The following is a 14,480-nucleotide window of genomic DNA, read 5'->3' as shown; positions in this document are numbered from 1 at the left end:
CAATTAATTTTTAAGCAATAAATTGCAAAAAAAATACAGAAAGTATGGCACAAAAAACTCATATATATAAATTAATATTGAATTATTTTTTTGTTATTTAGCTTTATTTTATGGAGTAGAGTTCGAGGGTCACAGGTTGTCACCAGAAAACTGTGAAACCATCCCACATGTTGTTGATGATAAAACTTGTTACAGAGGATATTTTCCTCTAAGTGACAGATTTACCCTCAGTCGCATTGCAGGCTCTGGCATACAGATCTAGAATCTTTTTCCTCCGACTCTGTAGCATCTGTGAATTAGAAAAAAAAAACGTTATCCCAAGATGATACTTAACTGAGAATCTGTTCATAATCAGATTTTTTTTCTCCACAATAAAGGCCTCGTCTTCCTACCCCTGGGGTTTTATTGTTGTTGTTGATCCCATTCACACTGCTGATGTGGTTGCTGCTTGCGATGCGGTTGACATTGTTCATGTGGTTGGGACTCGGGATGTTAGTCTGACTGGCTGCGATGCCTGGGGTGCCATTGCATACGCGGCCACGGTCCAAGAGCCCCAGGGAGAGCAGGCAGAGGTCGGGTTTGTTGCCTAGGTTGACCAGGCACAGGTTAGGGTCGAGGTTAGTGGTCTCTGCCGAGCCCTGCTTTTCTGTTCCCGCCTCCTCGTCGCTGTCGATGCTGCGGCTCAACAGCTGCTCATTTTCTGAAGATGCATCATTTTCACTGCAAATATAAACACATACGTAAGTATGCATACATAGGTCGATGATACTCATATTTGCAGGTATTTAAAATGTGAGTATATGGTATGCAGTCGCAAGACCACAGTCAGCAGTCCTCAGTGGATTAGAAGCGGGCACCTCTAAGCTACAGAGGTGTCCACCAACCCCTCAATGCCTTAATAATAAACACAAATGCAGTTTGCTTAAGGTGTACAAAGTTTAAAGGGTTAACCCACCTCACTAGTTCCTGGTGAGGATTAGTTATTTCTGTGAACTTCAGAGACAGTGATTGGTGGATTTATTTACCTGCGGGCAGTTCTATTTCTCAATTTCTAGTCTCTATGACTTTTTCTGGCATGCCTTACTTCAGAGGTGAAGGAAAGTTCACTGCCTCACCACCATGCAGTGTTTTTAGCGATCAGTAATCATAAAACATTTTTATTTAATAAATGGAAAATCAGCTATTTGTTTTTAATTTTCCCTAAAAAAAAAAAATCACATTTATTCAACTTAATTTCACCTACTCTGCCTCATCCCGCCGAATTGCTCTATAGCAAGCTGCTGTTCTTTTTATTTAATGACATAATAAATAAGATAAGGTAAATGTACTGAGCTGCCCTAGCTGTAGCTGGGTATGCCAAGTAAACTGGCGACTGCACGTTTACACTTGAACGCTGCTTTTCACGCATAAAAAGCCACTCTTTTGTTGCAGTCAGAGCAATTCTGCCCTGCCTGCTGTAACACTATTACATTAACATGCAAATGGTGACAACTAACACCCAAAGAATGACTTTTGTCTTTGCAAACGTAGCAGGAATCAGAGAAGAATGCTGTTTTGTTGCTGATGTTTCTAAGCAGTTCCTGTGATTGACTGAAATAAGCAGGGCATTTTAAAATATGATACTATGTAATATCATTTTAATACCGCTCCTCTCCCTCTTTCTCTCTCTGCTCTGGATTTTCTCGCAAAAGCGCTTTTTTTTGACAGAGATGCTTACAGAATGCCATTGTTTCGATGTCCTGGACTCATCTTCTAAACACACACACACACAACATGGCATTGTTTCCCAGACATCTTACACCCACTCTGGCAGCTAATGCAGTGAGTTAGCACATCCTCTGGCATGCTGCTGTACCACACTATTTATGCTGTGGAGTGTGTGTGTGCATATGTGTGGCTCTTTTATTCTCTAATTTACACCCGTCTCAGTATTATCAATCTAAGCGTGCTGACTACGAGCACTGTAACATCTGAACACAGTGCTTCATTGTAACTTTGCGTGCAGTACTGTATGCTTTATGCACATTAGCCACCAGCAGCACTGTCCTCACATGCGGAACAAGATGTAGGTGAAAGAGGAAGGTAAGAAAACTGTCGTTCTTTTGTTGTCTGCCAGGACATGCTTTTACCTGGTGGTGGTTTAAGATGAGGCCTGGAATAAATACCCCTATCCCGCTTGACAACTACCCTCTCTGTTTGTCTCTCAGTATTTGCCAGACTTCAGGGCTCATCTGTAGCCCTCACATCCCCCTCCAAACCCACCTCCTTTGCCTTCTCCAAAGCCACATAATGGCTTTCTACTAAATTAAAAAAAAAGACAAAGAAAAACCCAAAATGAATGTGTTTTGAACACTACACATATGTGTATGTATATACAGGACAAAACTGCAGTGACTTGTTTTGTGGTCGCTTAATTATGGGCACGTTCCAGAATACTGATTAAAGATTCTCTTTGTTGAGTCTACGGCACCAAATACAAATGCAAACGCACACATTAGTATACACAAACATATAACGCACATTCAGAGAGTGTCGCCTCTTCATTGGGTACACATGTGAAATCTAATGAATCTGCATTTGCCATAAAGTAAAAATTTATGAAAGTAAAAAAGTAATTCTACTTCGTGTGGTTAAGAAAGTCACAGTGGGTGTGCCTAACAGTGAGTGGACATATACATTATTAGCGATACATTTAGCACAGTTATCCTGAAGTCACCAACATTTGCACATTTCATCTATGGATAGTGTTACGCTTGGAAGATAAAAGTATTTTGGTTTGAAGACCACACACAAGTTTGTTCATTTACAATTTAGGAGTAAATGGGTTGGCAGTTATTCTTTCATACCTTATTATTCCTTTTTTGAACTTATTTTCCTAAATGTGATAATTTTTCTGCTTATGTCCACTGGATGTGTTTGGCTTCTATAACCTCAGTATAATAAAATTACAAGACCCTTTTTGCTGTTTTATAGAAATTTCATACAGTAAAAAAAGTCAATAAACATTCAGCAGATCCATTTAAACTCATTTGTCTAATCATTATTGTAATTAATAATGTATTTAAAATACTATCGCTGCCAACTTTCTTAGTTTCATGTTGCTAGTACCGGATTGGACCCTCTTCTGCCTTCAGAACTGCTTTAATACTTTGCATAGATTCAACAAGCTGTTTGAAACATTCAGAGACTTCGGCCCATCTTGACAGGCCAGCATGCAGTTGCTGCAAATTTTCAGCTTTTTTCAGTCCGTGATATGAATCTCGTGTTCGACCACATCCCAAGGATGCTCTATTGGATTGAGATCTGGTGACTTTAGAGATGATCTGAGTGCAGTGAACTCATTGTCATGTTTAACACAAGTTTGAGACTATTTGTGATATGTTACCGCGCTTCTAGCGGCCATCAGGATATAGGTACACCATGGTACTTCTGCTGCTGTAATTCCTCTGCTTCAAGACTTGACATGTGGATTCACAGATGCTCTTCTGCATACTTTGGTTTTAACAAGTGGTTATTTGAGTTACCGTTGCCTTCCTGTCAGCTCGAAGCAGTCAGGCGATTTTCCTCTCTGGCATCAAAAACTCATTTTCAGCCAGAGAGATGCCACTCACTGAATATTTTTCTTTTTCAGACCATTCTCTGCAAAAATCTAGAGATGCTTGTGTAGGAAAATCCAAGTAGATGAGCAATTTCTGAACTACTCACACTAATCCATCTAGCATCAACAGCCACGCCACCTTCAAAGTCACTTAAATGACCTTTCTTCCCCGTTCTGATGCTCAGTTTGAACATCAACAGCTTGTCTTGACCATGTCTAAATCCCTAAATCCATTTAGTTGCTGCCATGTGATTGATTGATTGTACTGTAGCAGATTTTCTATTATAGCCTTGGTTATAAAGATCTCACTGGATAAAATAAAGTCTTTTGTTTATCGCCTTGATCTAAATCCCTAAAATCATGCACGTGTGTGTGGAACCCTTCATCTTTTGCAGACCCAGTGTAGCTGAGCTCATAACAAGCTGTATGTCAGTTCTTACCGGATCACGCTTTCAGTTTTTTGCTGCCTAAAACTTTAAGCTGCCTGGATTTTTTTTTACCAGCAATCACAGAGAAGCTTTTCATTTTGTCTGAACCTATTTGTGCACTCAGGCTGAAGTAGGCCAGTGAGTCAGACTCTTCTCTCACCTTTTCACAGTCTTCTGAGGAGGAGCTTTCAGTTTGTCGAACTCGTCTTTCTCTGAGAATATCACCACATTGTCTGCGACAACAAAAGAGAGAGCGCACAGGATTACTGGTGTTTTCAGAATAAGAAAACCAAGAGACACACAGAAAACCTCAGTGACCATAAGACATCAAGTGTGCTACAGTACATGGTGTCGAGACACATTATTCACCAAACAAACCCAAAAATATCATCGACAAAAATTTGTTACGAACACACAAGTGATCCACAAGCCCCAAACTAAAAAGAAAAGCGCACCAATCCACTTTTGTCAGCTTTTTTTGACTGCATCAAACGAGCAATTTTTAATCCACATTGGCATCAATTAGAATATAAATATGAACATGGGTTCCTGAGGCTAAAAGCTTTTTTTCCTTAAAACGGAACTGCACTTGGAGTAATACATAAAAATGATTACAGCGGATATTATATTAAATTACACTTACATCATGGACACTGATAGGGATAGACAGCAGTGAATACCAAAGTGGAACAAGCCCTGTGTGTGTGTGTGTGTGTGTGTGTGTGTGTGTGTGTGTGTGTGTGTGTGTGTGTGTGTGTGTGTGTGTGTGTGTGTAAGGGTGTGTGTGAAATAAAGCGCCTGTGTCTTTCATCTTGGAGCCTTATTAAGTCAGTGTCTACATGAGTGGCAGATAGCACCGGTAGAGCTCCAAGCAATGGGCTTGTCTCCCAAATACACACACCAGTCATCCAGAGTGCATTCACAGACTCGCACTGACCCAGCCAATTACGATAACCCAAAATTAACTAACAATGAAGACATTTAGCTTTAATGACTCTCTAACCACTTTTTTTTTCTTTTTTAACCTATCACGTCTTAAGTTTTAATGTGTCTGTGGCCAGTGATACAGTAACTGTGTGAGTGTGTGTGTGTTCTCATTTACACCACATGTAAGTGGTTATTCAGCCAGTCTGGGATTGAAATCGAACAGAGCATCATTGTCATGAAAAACGGCGCCTAAAGCAACGTATGACTTCGTCTCTAGAAGCTTTTGCATTCCACCATGATGTATTCATCACACTGCACGTCTATTAGCCTACACACACACACACACACATAAAGTGTAAAAGCACACAGCTGCATTTGAAAACATAACGCTCCAAATTGTATGTGTGCACATAAATACAGCAGAGTATTAACATTTATACAGGATTCTATTAGATCTGATGAGATGATACAGTTTGTTTGATGACACATGGTCAGCACTGCACTGGTTGCAGGACAGATTTTAACATGTGTCCTATAATTCACATGTGGAAGCTGCTCCAAGCGCTCTTCAAATACAAGGAAACACTTTTTTTTCTTCTTCAGTATGTAATGGTTGCAGAACAGACTGCAATGTCTAACTTCAATCAAAAAGAAAAATCATTATCAGCTGGGCCCAGAGCGCTTCAATAAAGCTTTGGGTAATACATGTGTGGACACCTTGTCCAAAGATAACATTCGGTGTTTGGTTTGACAAAGCCAGTCACTCATTTACCTGAATTAAGGTTTGTAAGGGTTTTTTTCTGCAGGATTTAGTGCTGCCGCGTGGTTTCTATTCATACTTCCACTGACTGCTGAACGCATTCGTGTCATCGCAACTATTTTTTGAGTCATCTTATAGTCTTTAAAGCTAAGAGTGGAAAAAATGCTAATTAGAGTTGCTCTTGTTTCTCTAATCATGTACATTTGTGTGTCTTTGTGCTATTTGAAGCGCGCTTTTTAAGTTTGATTTAACTTTATCGAGTATATATTTTGTGGGCTAAGCTTTTGAAAATGTGCAACATGTGAGGGGAGTTTATGGAAACATGGTAATGATCAGTTAGTGACTGTCGGCCTGTTTACTTTTACAGATATGAAAACAATGAGAAAGTTAGAGAAGAAAAACAGATGGTCGGCGCATAAACAACCCCTAATGTCCCAAAGTAAATGTATGCTCGTAGTTATTTTGTTTCTACCCTTCAGGACAGGGAACTATCCTCTTGTAATAGATTGTGGAAGAAATATCTTGTGGTATATTAGCTTATAATTGCGTCTATATTAACTAAGTACTCTGAATGATGCCGGTAACTGCAGCTACTTTTCTTCTTAAGCACAGCTGACGTTGGTTTTAAGAACAAAAAGAAAAGGGGGGAAAAAAGCACCAACTTTATGTGGCCTTAGAGTTGAAAGCCAAATTTGTGGCACATATGCTTGAAGTGGAGAGTTCCTCACTGGCTTCCTAGTATCCTAGTTATTAAAAACATGTATTGAACACATGTATTGTATTTGTATTTTTCTGCCTTAAAATGTCAACTTGTTTGACTTGTTTTCAATCCAAGCCATTATCCAATTAAAACAAAGAAAGAAAGAGAGAGCAAGAGAGGATACGCAAGATGGGGTCAAAAGTGTGTCTGCATCTTTACACATGGCCAAAAATGTGGAAAATGTTACAATTGTTTATGCAAGTATATTACTCATATTTCCCATAAACATCGCAATGTATAATCAAAACCATTATAAGGGTCATAAGCGGGATACTAGCACACATGTAAACAAATTAATTGTTTTTTACTACCAATTATGAGAGTGGAAAAAAAACATCTCAAACAATAATAACAGTGTTCGTGTCATTAATTGTAGAGTGTGCGCAGCCTGTCTCACCAGGGACGTCTTTCTTGTCTTCCTGTTTGTTGGTCTGAGCCTCCACTGCTTTCACAACCTGTCCGGAGCAGCACGCTGCCAAAAAACACACGCGCTCATTATAAATATCACAAAAAACGCAAATATCTACTTTTCAGATGAGATTTTTGCGCGCGTGTTTGTTTATTCGTCTCACCCTGGCCATTCGGTTTGGCCTTCAGGATGTAAAACATGATGATGAGAACAATGGCGATGGCCATGATGAAAATGGTCGACATGGCGATAATGAGAGCTGTTGCCAGGTGACCCTGTCCGTGGGAATCTGAAAGATGGAGGCAATGATGTAAAGTTATGTGTTGTGAGAAACGAGAGAGAGAAAGAGAAAGAATGGATGATTGATGAGACAGAGGATGATATTTGCGTTTGTGTGTATTTGTGTATACCTTTAATTACAGAAGGGAACACAGTTGTGCTACCACTGTGAAATATTGTTTTTTCTTTCGGTTTGTTGGTTTGCATGCCTGGGAAACAAACACAAACACACACAGAGACAGGCTGAGTGTCGTAATTCAGTCTACTTCGTTAACTGCGGCTATAACACACACATTCTCGTTTATGGATAATTTGGAGTTCACGTCCATCGCCACGCATTTCAACACACATGACCCGGAAATCACATTACTTCAAGTATTCAGTGAAAACTAAACAAATTCAATTCATTTTTATTTAGATAAAAACAACAAATCACATTAGTCACCTAAAGGCACTTTAGACTTTAGGTGTATTAGAATCCTTTCACCATTTGTGGGTGGCTTTTGTTACCTAATGTCTGTCTTCAGGCTTTATGCTAAGTTGAAATAACTTAATTAATAATTTAATATTTAAACTTCCTATTTAAATATTGAGGATCAAGCAAAGAAATGGTGACTGGTGAGGCCTGCATCCCCATAAATGAGTAAATGTTTCAGATTTCTCCAAAAAGGGAGGTACCCCAGATGCTTCATGGTATGGACATTGGTTATTGGCAAAGTTTGCATCCCATCATTCACTACTGGCAGTGTGTTAGCTTTGGCCTTGCATTTTATTGACCTCAAAAGCAATGCACTGGATCATTCTCCAAACTCTAACATTTCACAAAAGAAAATCATCTGCGCTAGGAGCAGTAAAACTTTATTTCTTTCAGACCTTCTCCCGCTGCAGTAAACAAACTGTTACATTGGGCAGGGTGGACACAAAGCAGTAACTCTCTGTCCAGATTTCCCTCTGTTTCCTATCTGTCCTGCTCTTTTCGCCTCCTCTCACTGTGACTCTTTCTGGATTATTCATCAGCTGCTTTTCCTCTTTCCTAATGGAGCCGTAAACTCATGGCAGCTCATAAATCAACTCTTTTAATCAGTCTTTCCTTTCACCGAGCTGATATACTATAGACCTTGTTGGCATTTGGCTTGCCACTTCCCATGGTCTCAGAGCCTCATATCAACACACACATACACAAACACAGACACATGCACACACGCAGATTGCAGTGTCCTGTGATTGAAGTTATTAACGTGAGGTATCTGTTTAGACTCTCTGGATAAGGATATGAGCCTGATCTGGAATTCTCTTTAGCGTCTTGTGGTTTAATCTCTTACAGTTTTTCTCAAATGTTAAAACACAAAAGCCAATCCTGTAACCCAAATGACCAGTAGTCTAAACACATTTACTAAATGTAGCCACCATATTCCAGTACCATAAACACATGTCACATGAAGACACAATTCACAAAACACAACCCTCTGTACTCATAAATCTAAACACATTTTTCCTTGCTAAAACACATGTTGCAAAACAACTCTGCTCATATCCTCAAATGAAAGCCCATGTGATGCAAAATGCTTGCCACAGTCACCAATCTTTGAACACAGGGAACACACCTGGCGTCATTCACTACACACAATGACTCAAAATTGAAGACACTTGTTGCTAATGCTGTACCCACATGTAAAAGCAAGTTCAGAGTGCACAGTATGCTGAAGGTTCCAAACAAACACAATGGATGAAGGCAGAGTCAGGGGAAGAGGAATTTGATGCAGAGGAGGGAGATAAGATAAGATAAGATAAGATAAGATAAGATAACCTTTATTAGTCCCACACGTGGGAAATTTGTTTTGAGAAGAGCTGGCCCTGGAAGAAGAGGAGCAGGCCAATGAGGAAGAGGAGTTCAAATGAGAGGAGGAAGAGGAGCGACCAACGAGGAAGAGGAGAAGGCCAACATGGGAGAGGAGAAGGTCCAGGAGGGAGAGCAAGACAACCTCGCACCATCATTACGGACGAGATGCGAGCAACAGCTCAGCGACATGATGCCGCACAGTGATTGTGGTGTGTGTGTGGTGTGAATAACGTAAATAAAAAAACTTCACACCCTGTTCATGTTTTCAAGATTACTGTTGTGTGCAATAGATTCTGTTTTTGCATTGAGTTGTGTTACAGTAGTGTACGTACATGCAGGATTTTCTATAGATTTATACTACTCATATGAAACTCACAAATCTAAATGCCTAATCCTCTGCAGAGATCTACGACGATCCGTTACTGTATAGTTTCTAAAATATGCATTGGCAGTTATGGAACAAAGAACCTTCTCACAAATTGAGCATTGTGTTTTCAATTGTTTTGCTGTAGTGTGTAATGCTGTGTATAGTGTTTACAGTTTTGACAGCTTCAAGCTGCTCTCTTGGTGTGGGAGTTTGAGTTTTGCAGTGGGAAGGTGTGGTTGTGTTTATGTAGCTTTAGAGAAGGGTGTTGTGTTTGGACATTGGGGGACCTGGTGGTAACGTTTGTGAAATGTGTTTTAGCATTTGAGAAAAACTGTAATCATGTCTCGGAGTCTGAACCCAGGCTGAAAAACTGATAATTTCGCTGGGCGATCTGACTGCTTAGGTCCCAACAAACTAAGAAGAGCAGAATTACCCAGCAGTGTGTGAGGTGACACCTCTTACAGCAGAGTTGGCAAAAAAGATTAACATTATGATCCCTGTTGATACTGGAAATGCCATCTTTTTATTTTTAGTGCATTTATGCTCACTTGAGAAACGGCACACAGAAATCAAAAGGTGACCGAAGAAATTGAGCAACGTCTACAGACTCATCAGCAGCCTGCCAAAGGGTAGCATCAGCGCAAGCACAAACATGCTAATCATCTTTTTTTTTTCTTTTTTTTTTTTTTTCTCATACCCGCCAAAGTTTTAATTATCGCACACACAGAGCGAGGCAGGAGCCAGGGTAATTTACAGATTACATGGCAAGTGTCAGCCTGCCTTCACCTTAAGCAAAGAGAACTCCCAGCTTTCGTATTTACTGTTGGGGGCACATTATTTTTGAAGACCTCATTCAAAGGGATGTAATTAAATTGTGCATGATTTAAAATGTAGGGAAAAATTCATCCAGTCTAACCAACCTAACTCCAGGAAGCCACACTGCATGATTCACATTCATGTCAGGTTTGTTAAAGACTTGATTTATTTGCTTTTTAAACTGATTTGGTATCCCAAACATATCTTAGAGTTATGGTTAAAATCTTTAAAGTAGAAGGGCATTTGGAGGCCAGTGCCTTGTCTTGAAATATAAAAGAATGATCTGGATCGGCACCAACATTTAATGGGTTCTTCCTTTGGCCATGCTTCAGCTTCTCTGAGTTTAATAAAGCCGAGCCGGTATTTTTTTGCATAATATTGCTGAAAGAGAAGCCACAACATCAAAACTTAGATCCACCTTGGCTGAAGCATAACAAGTAGGAAGGTTTAGGAAATACGCAGTTGGTAACCCTTTTACAGTCATCCATACTATAAAAAGCTGAGCTACAGGAGTTTATCAATCCCCCTATCTAACGAAAGGTATTTTCCAGTCTTCAAAATGAGGAGAAATGCAAAATGTTTAAATGAAAAGGGTTTTAAATGAGATTTAATACTTGCTATATTTGCCATTTCTTTGTAGTATTCACATCACTTTATCTTATCTTATTTGCATTGCTTTACAACATCACTCAATCACTCATTTCCATGCCTGGGAGAGACAATTAGGTTGCTGTTGAAAATCAAGTGCTTATCCTTACACACAGAAACAAGCACAACATACACACACACACACTTCACACCCTCTTCTCTGCAGGCCCAGGCTGCTTTTTGGGGTTTCAATCTTTCAAAACACGCTCATTAAATATGACACAATAAAAATAGTTTCCGACTCAAAGGGGATTTTGAGCAATGATGGGACAATGAATATCGTTTGCTTAGCAGGATGTACCAGCCAGGGTCACAAACGCAGTTCAGATCCTGCTGATGTTCTGATCTGCCACATCTGGATGAACACATGGGGGGCAAAGCAGAACTGCAAACGTCTTCAGCACTGCTCATCATTAGAAACACACTAGCACTGTTGAAAGTTTGCAAAAAGGAAAACAACCCACAAGAGACTCTGTGACAATTGTACAATGAAAAAGCAATTAATCTGCTTGCATATCACAACACATCACACATCCACTACACAGCAACTATGCCTCCAATTCAGGACGGTCAAACAAACAAGAAGATGTGACTGCTCAAGATTTATGCGCCATGTTGCAAGTCTCAAGAAATGTCTGTGATTGCAGCAACAGTTTGCACACACACACACTCACACACAAACATATATAGCATATAGTGTCAGGTAAGCAGAATAACCAGTGAGGCAACGATGTTATTGATAAGCAGCCAAACAGCCCTGTGGAGCCAGAGAAGCACTGATCCAGGGGGGGAGTGGGCGTACAACTTCCTTGTATCCATCAGAGAGTCTGGCAGAACTCAACACAACCTCTGACCTTTAATTGTTTCCTTAAATGGAGCACAGGCTTACGGCAGACATCTGCTTTTCCACTGTCATATTGTACTTCCTTTCATTTAGGAAAAAAAAACTTTAATGTTTGGTAGCTTTTGTAGTTGTTGTATGCATGGATAGAAAAAATTTAGAGTTGGGAGATAACATTTAAAAAAAATGCGTGAAAACAAATGGAGCAAAAATTAAGAAAAAAGTAGCTAAACTTACATTCTTTGGTGTTGCGTGGTGCGTTTTGGCAGGAATGGCAAACCATCCAATAGGGCTTTTCTGACCTGTTCCCCAACCTGTAATACCTGGAAAACACAAAGTGTCTTTAGCAAAGGCAGCAAGAGAAAAACTAAATAGAGAAATCACATAATGTATGAAACGCAAGACTTTCAGACACAACCGGGTTTCAAGACACTTATAAGTTCAACACGATTCAAAAGTATGTGGAAGCAGCGAAGGTTAAAAGTTTGAATCTGTGAGGATATGTACATAATTGATGCCTTGAGGGCACGAAGCGTGGCTTGGTACAGATTTATGAAGTTATGAAGCGTCTGTGGGGGGAAAGAAGAGAGGAAGGTAGTGTATCATTTGTGCTTCAGGGCACAAGTGAAATATCTGAATAAATACACATGATTGCAGATAATTAAGTAATGGTTTAATATAGAACACATATATGAGGTCTTCGCTGTGCAGACACATAAGGAGACATCTGATTCGATGTTTGTAATGGACTTTAAATATAACCGTAACAGCAAACTCAGTCCAACAGTTCATGAGAATAAAAAAATGGCATCTTATTCACTTATGATGAGCAGTTTTTTTTCAATACATGACAGTCAATAAAGAATTGATTGATTTATTTATTAACAGAATAATAATTATTATACTGGAAAAACACCACAAATTATAAATTTTTTAGCAGGTCTTATTGGGATTTGGTGCTTTTCAAATTAAATTTGAAAATTAGAAGACAGCAGATCATCATCCAGGCGATGACAGGATGAGATGATTTCAACATTAGACTCCTTGTGATAGTGTGGGATGTTTCTTAAAAAATCCCCTAATTATGAATTTCCTACCTACTATATAATATATCGCTATATTGCCCACATGTAACCAAAAAAATGTTTCCAATGAAATATTGAATAGAAAAAAAAAACAAAAAAATAAACTCAAGCAATTTATCGGCGGCGACACAACATGATTGATGATGCAAAGGGCAAATAAGGAAGAGGGAGGAGAGGAAGGTCTGGCAACATTTAAAAGCCCCTTATTGACTTAATATTTATGTGGCATGGGGTTGCAAAGACAACTGCCATGTGCAAATTGAAAAGTGCAAGATTTAGTGTGTATTCATACAAAGCGAGAGGATGTATGAAACCGAATGGAGCACGGCAGCCTATTCACATGCTAAATAATGCATCCGAGTGCGAATCATATTAAAAATGCATGCTGTACAGTAAATCGACGCTTGAGTAGAACATCCATTCAGGACGTAATCAGCCGTGTCTGTTTGCCTAAAGATGAGTTGTCATAAATATCCTTCTTTGGCAGAATTAACTGGCATCCATAGCAAAGTTATCCATCTCTGTACATTTATCAGGAGACAGCAGTATACGGCTGCGATGTGTACAATTAGACTGAATGAGTCATCTGGGAAATGTTGATCTTGCCAACTAAAATAACCACGTCTGTTGTATCTGCCTTGATCAGATTAAGTACCTTGTTAAGAAAAAAACAAAACAAAGCAAAAAAAAAAAGTCTCTTTAAAAAAGTCACATGCTTATTTTATTTTCATAAGATCTGTACTTTTCTTTTTCAGACTGCACGTGACTACTCTTTTATGTCTTTTGTATGTCAGGCTGCTTTTAAATGTACTTTATGGAGTTCTGATCACAATTAGTCCTACAAAGCACCTGGATCCATTCTTTCTTCTTCTTGTGTCTGCATGCAAAGGGCGATTTGTTCGAGTGATGTCATTGGTTTTACACCAGTCAGTGTTCTATAGGTGGCAGTAGTGTGCCAAGAAATGCAGGAATGCATCAGGAAAAGGTAAAAAGAACTTAGAAACTAAGCAGCTAAAACTGGAGGCAAACAAATGTTCGAGTCATTTTTAAATATAACATTGAGCCAGATGTTTTAAGGCTTAAGCACCTGTTTTTCTTATGGGACACGTATTTACAAGGACATGTAAGAAGACGCACCAGGAAAAAAGTGACAGTTCACATGTCATTTGCGTATTTAAAAGGCTACAAAGGCTATTTTTTTATTGACACACTACCTTATTATTATAATGCAAAGTGAATAACAGATGGGTGAAGCTGACCATAATGACATAATGAAATTCATCGCGTGCATTTGTCTTATTTACCATTTAACATTGATTAAGTAACTGAAGCCAATGAAAAACACTGAGTATATTTTAATAGTTCAATGATTCTTTGTGTGATCATTTAAAAGGTGTCCTGCATTGTGTGTTAAATGGCTGTTGCCTCTGCTTGTTAGTGTGCTTTACCCAGGTAAACAGGGTCCACACTCTGCGTCGCGTTCGGGAGTTCCTGGTATGTGAACAGTGGCACTGTAAAGCGCATGACAGTCTGTGTGACGTTTGCAGATCTCATATTTCCCTCCGGAGTATTTTCCCTTTGGGCACAACACGCAGGTAAAGCCTTCATCCTTCACACCATGACCGCAGGTCTGCGAAGCACACACAAAGACATTTTTTATAAAGAGACGTTTTCAGTTTTATGATCAATTATTAAATCAAAAAAACAAATGAATACAATTTA

General features: G+C 39.2%; 1 protein-coding gene across 2 annotated transcripts in view; it reads right to left on the bottom strand.

Moving 5' to 3' along the window:
* The window catches only part of edar (ectodysplasin A receptor), a 43,475-nt gene that overhangs the window by 3,014 nt on the left and 25,981 nt on the right, over positions 1 to 14,480 (bottom strand). For both annotated transcript variants that reach the window (XM_085385083.1, XM_085385084.1), the window contains 8 exons: positions 14,207 to 14,388; positions 11,911 to 11,996; positions 7,293 to 7,370; positions 7,046 to 7,171; positions 6,871 to 6,945; positions 4,187 to 4,259; positions 393 to 720; positions 226 to 289 (listed from right to left, as the gene is read on the bottom strand). In XM_085385083.1, coding sequence (XP_085241209.1) covers positions 226 to 289; positions 393 to 720; positions 4,187 to 4,259; positions 6,871 to 6,945; positions 7,046 to 7,171; positions 7,293 to 7,370; positions 11,911 to 11,996; positions 14,207 to 14,388 — 1,012 coding nt within the window. The remainder of the gene's footprint in view (positions 1 to 225; positions 290 to 392; positions 721 to 4,186; positions 4,260 to 6,870; positions 6,946 to 7,045; positions 7,172 to 7,292; positions 7,371 to 11,910; positions 11,997 to 14,206; positions 14,389 to 14,480) is intronic.

Source organism: Rhamphochromis longiceps, linkage group LG16, assembly GCF_057381845.1.
Source record: "Rhamphochromis longiceps isolate RC_006_pf linkage group LG16, R_longiceps_female_GT1.1, whole genome shotgun sequence".
Taxonomy (NCBI): domain Eukaryota; kingdom Metazoa; phylum Chordata; class Actinopteri; order Cichliformes; family Cichlidae; genus Rhamphochromis; species Rhamphochromis longiceps.
The sequence above is the reverse complement of the archived record's forward strand: the minus strand, read 5'-3'. Positions and strand labels throughout refer to the sequence as shown.